The sequence below is a fragment of the Limanda limanda genome, chromosome 12 (genome assembly GCF_963576545.1).
Source record: "Limanda limanda chromosome 12, fLimLim1.1, whole genome shotgun sequence".
NCBI classification, from domain to species: domain Eukaryota; kingdom Metazoa; phylum Chordata; class Actinopteri; order Pleuronectiformes; family Pleuronectidae; genus Limanda; species Limanda limanda.
In genome coordinates this window covers 20,726,798-20,731,231 of record NC_083647.1, presented here as the reverse complement: position 1 = coordinate 20,731,231, position 4,434 = coordinate 20,726,798, and the positions used below count along the sequence as shown (strand labels likewise).

Sequence of the window (4,434 nt, the reverse complement as noted above, 5' to 3'; positions counted from 1 at the left end):
AGTTATTTAAACCTGCACCAAAGAGGTGGGTCGACCTTCAGGCAGATATAGACCATCCCTACAGCCACACAACTGAGCCACTTCTGTTGACCACAATCCATCAAATGGTTGGTTGCTGGATTTTTTTTTTGCAGTAAATCCACAGATCTTCAAGAACACTCCCGAGCGCCCCTCCAGAGACAAACACATGCATCCAAGAGAGAGACAGAGAGATGGATGGATGGATCGAGGGATACGGGATAAGAGAGGATAGATATCCCAAGACACAGCAATAGAGATACCAAGTAGAGGGAGGGAGAGATAGAGAGATAGGATAAGAGAGGAGAGATATCACAAGAGACAGCAATAGAGATATAGGGAGAGATAGAGATAGAGAGATGGATGGATTGAGGGATATAGAGATATGGGTTAAGAGAGGATAGATATCACAAGAGACAGCAATATAGATATACATATAGATAGAATAAGAGGATAGACGTTAGAGAGACAGACAGATACTAATCTCTCAAAAGTGTTTTGCTTCCACCTACTGAGCAGTTGAAGTATAGCATATTTTAACATGTAAACGTCATGTTTAGTGCAACTGCTATTGTGTCCACTGGGGGGCGACGTAAAACTAGAACACTTTAAATGAGAAAACAGCCAATGTCTTGTAGCCAGTACGTTTATTTAGCCTACACAGGAAAAGCACACAGTTGTGAGTAGTACCAGATAAACTGGTGGAGGGGTTAAGGCCAACAGCTTTGGTGAGGCATGAAAACCATAACGGAGGACAAGACTGTGAGGTCTCCAGCTTTGTACTTTACTTAATTCATGCTCCTATGGCCGATGACCTGCTGTTCACCCATAGCTTCTAACAGAGTGACCTGAAAAGGAAGGAAAGACAAAGAATAGATTTAGAGTCATGGTAAAATCCAGTCAACTCAAATCATTTGTCTGGTATTATTTTGTCAATTAATTATAACGTTTTGTAAGGTGCCTTTCGGTGTTTAAAAGGTGGTGTGGAATAAAATGTCTTATTAACTTAACCCAGCCCAGCTTGATATTTTGTTTCCATTTGTACAGCATTATTTAAAAAGGTCTCATTTGACTTGACACGTCGTTTATACACTTTTCAAGCACCATAAACAGAGGTTCGGAAATGCAGTTGGTGCCATTTTAGTTTAAAAATCTCTGGGCTGTGTTGTAGAAGGACAGACAAAAACCGAGATTTCAGAAACAATGAATCAGTCACCAACATTAACTTCTTGATTGGTTCCCAGTCATAATTTCACTACCTGCTCTGCTGTCTTTTAAATTTCTCATCGTTCATTGTGTGTTCTCAATTCTCTATCTTCCTTTTCACAATTGTCATTTCTCGTTCAAAGTATTTTTTCTTTTAGTTAAGTAAGCAACAGCAGAGAGGAATCTGCTATCTGTTTACACTGGCATCAGTGTATGTGAAAGGTCACTTGAAATGGGCTTTCAGGTGGACCAGTTAGGACGGGGATTGGGACTGATACAAAGCTTTAAAGCTTGTGTGTACATTTTGTTTAGAAGCAAAAACACATTAATATGGAAGTAAAATCACACTTTGCGTATTTGTGTACACAGGACTATACTTTCCTACAAGTAAAGTCATATTTGTGGCCATAATCAAGACAAAGCCTGTGTAAAAACATTGTGCCGCTGAAGGAGCTCCTCTGCAGAACATATGGCTGAACTGAGAAGCTAAATATTGTGCATTGGACAGATGCTGTAAATATGAATTGATATTTATGTGAATATTGTGCATTGAGTAGATAAAGTTAAACGCTCTTCTCAAAGATTTTTTAACTGCTGGTTATTGCGATACCTTTCTAGTATCAGTATAAAGTGCAACACTAGCAGGAGTACAAGGCAGACGGTAAACCAACCCAACAGTGTGTGTATACAATAATCCACCACAGACACAAAACCATGAATGAATTAATGGTTAATTAATGCTTAATTGCAATGTGAAGGGAAAAACTCGGACACTCAAATTGTAGGTAAATATCAGTCAACAAAGTAAAATAGAATAGAATCCTTTTATTGCCATTGCAAAACGAAATTTAGCAGCATTATTAAAGGTGGTATTAAACCACAAGATGAGATGATAAACCACTTTTGAAAAGGTTTTTTTAACAGATTCAGACAGGAATAGATTAAGATATTTTTCTGATCTCAGAAACCTACCAGGAATGAATTTTCCCGCTTTGCTCTCTCGGTGATTTCTTCGCCCAGCTCACCCTCCGGCATTTTAGGACCCTCTTTGGTATCGAAATTATCATCAAGAAAGGTCAAGTAACCATCCTTGATACCGTTAACCTGAATGTGACATTAGAAAAGGGGAAACAAGGATAAACGTTTGAAACATTACATCGTTGTTCAAAAAGAAGATAGAATTAGAGACCACTTGTGACTAACCAGTACCAGTAAAGTAGCTATACAAAAGAAGCTCAGTCACATGACCTCTGGGGACCTTAAATACTTAACACCATTTAGCTACTTTCAGACTCACTGAATTTCCTGAAATTTGCTAGAAACCAAATGGGCCCCCTCAGTTACAACAAGAGCTCAGACAAGGATCTCTTACCTCGAAGTCCTTCCAAGATATACTAGGGACATCCATGTTATGGGTAGATGGGACGATATCTTCATGTGTCTCCCCAGTAAAGATGTCAAGTCCAACAAGGTGAACCTGGGAAAACACCACAACTAATAAGATTCAGCCTCGGGCAGAGTAAGCATCAGGGGTCACTCATTAAACTGGGCCAGATCAAACTAATTCACTTAAATGACTTAAAGGGATAGTTCACCCAGAAATCAAAATGTACTCATTATCTTCTCACCACTATGCCGATGGAGGGGTGGGTGAAGTGTTTGAGCCCACAAAACACTTTGGGAGTTTCAGGGTAAACAGCGTTGCAGCAGAATCCAATACAATGCTGCTTTCTGTTGTTTTATTACATATATTTGGTCACTAGTATCTTCAATTGTATTGGATTCTGCTGCAACGCTGTTGAGCTCAGCATTACAAAAATGATGCACAGGATTCTTTTACCTTGGCGTGCCCATGCTTGCCAGACATGGAGGTATTCATCTCAACGATCTTGCAGGGACGATCTTTAATGATGACATATCCATCCTTCCTCAGTGCAGAACACTGCATGGGATATGTAGTAGAAGCCCCTGAGTTTTCTGAGCGGAAATCCACATCCTCCATGGTGGTCGACAGGCTATGCTATGAACAGGAACAATACATGACTAAAAATAAGAAGCAGAACACAACTTGTACCTTGTGACAAACCTCGTCGCAACTTAGCTCTCTCTCTGTCTGGGGCATCGGAGTTAGATATGAAAGTCGCTGAGGGTAGATACTACGATGTAATAAGACTAAAGCAGAATTGTTCGCTTTTAGAATTGTTAAGTGAAATGAGAAAACACTACCAGCGATACAAAGGAAGAGGTGATAGTATCAAGAATGAGGTTTGGTCATAAAAGTCTACAAACAGCACCCTTGAGATAATTAACAGGCACGACACAGGCAGATGTGACAGGTGTGATCAGCAGGAAACAGTAGAGCATATATGTTTAGTCTGTCCACAATAAAAGAGACGGACACAGACACTTAAAAAATCACTCCAAAGAAAGAGTTTCACATTTGGTATAAGATAAATACTACAGAGGTAATGCAGGATTTAGGGCAATATTCAGGTTTTTAAAAACACAGAACTGTTTAAGACAATCTAGGTACATATCCATTCTGACTCACACTCCTTTCCAGACTGTGGCAGTAATGCACCGATAAGTCGTTTGCCAACCGCCAATATATATCAGAAGAAGAAAAATTATGTAGTTAGAAGTATACAAATAAAAAAGACGAAATTCAGAGTTGCTCTTACCTTTGTGCTGCTCACCCTGAAATAATGTGAGTCTTGCATGCGTGGAGCTTATGTACCGCAGGAGGAGCGGAGAGGTGGGGGGGTGGTGGCGATGGAAGCATGGGGGAGGAGGACGGGAGGAGGAGGGACGATCGGCAGGCAAACACCTGTAAACAGCTGATACACTTCTGTCAAAAACTGATTCCGATACAAGTCATTTTATATTCAGAGTTCTAGTGGAAAACATACCTACATTAGGTTTTAGAGCTTGTGTTATAAAAGCCTCTCCATGCTTTGGCCTAAGATGATATAATGCTAGTGGTAGAAATGACCCAAAACACTAAAATCCTGCAGCTTAACCTGTGAGTTTGAAAATAGGAGTACGAGAGATGAACCACTCCATACACCAGTTACACATTTTTCATTGCACTGCTTTTGTCCAATGAAAACGTATAATTTGTTCCTGTGTAAACAAACAAATTTTAATATAGATATTTAATTTTAATAGAAGCAGCACAGCAAACAGGACAAACATGTGTTGACACAGCCA

The 4,434-nt window shown here is 39.8% G+C and overlaps 1 protein-coding gene across 1 annotated transcript; it reads right to left on the bottom strand.

Annotated features, from left to right (window-relative positions):
- Positions 1-646: 646 nt before the first annotated feature.
- Positions 647-3,226, bottom strand: LOC133015625 (eukaryotic translation initiation factor 5A-1-like). The gene is made up of 4 exons (XM_061082870.1): positions 3,065-3,226; positions 2,597-2,701; positions 2,197-2,328; positions 647-866 (listed from the first exon to the last, which is right to left on the bottom strand). Exons 1-4 carry the CDS (start codon positions 3,224-3,226, stop codon positions 807-809), a joined length of 459 nt encoding a protein of 152 aa, XP_060938853.1. The 3' UTR covers positions 647-806.
- Between the last annotated feature and the right edge of the window lie 1,208 nt (positions 3,227-4,434).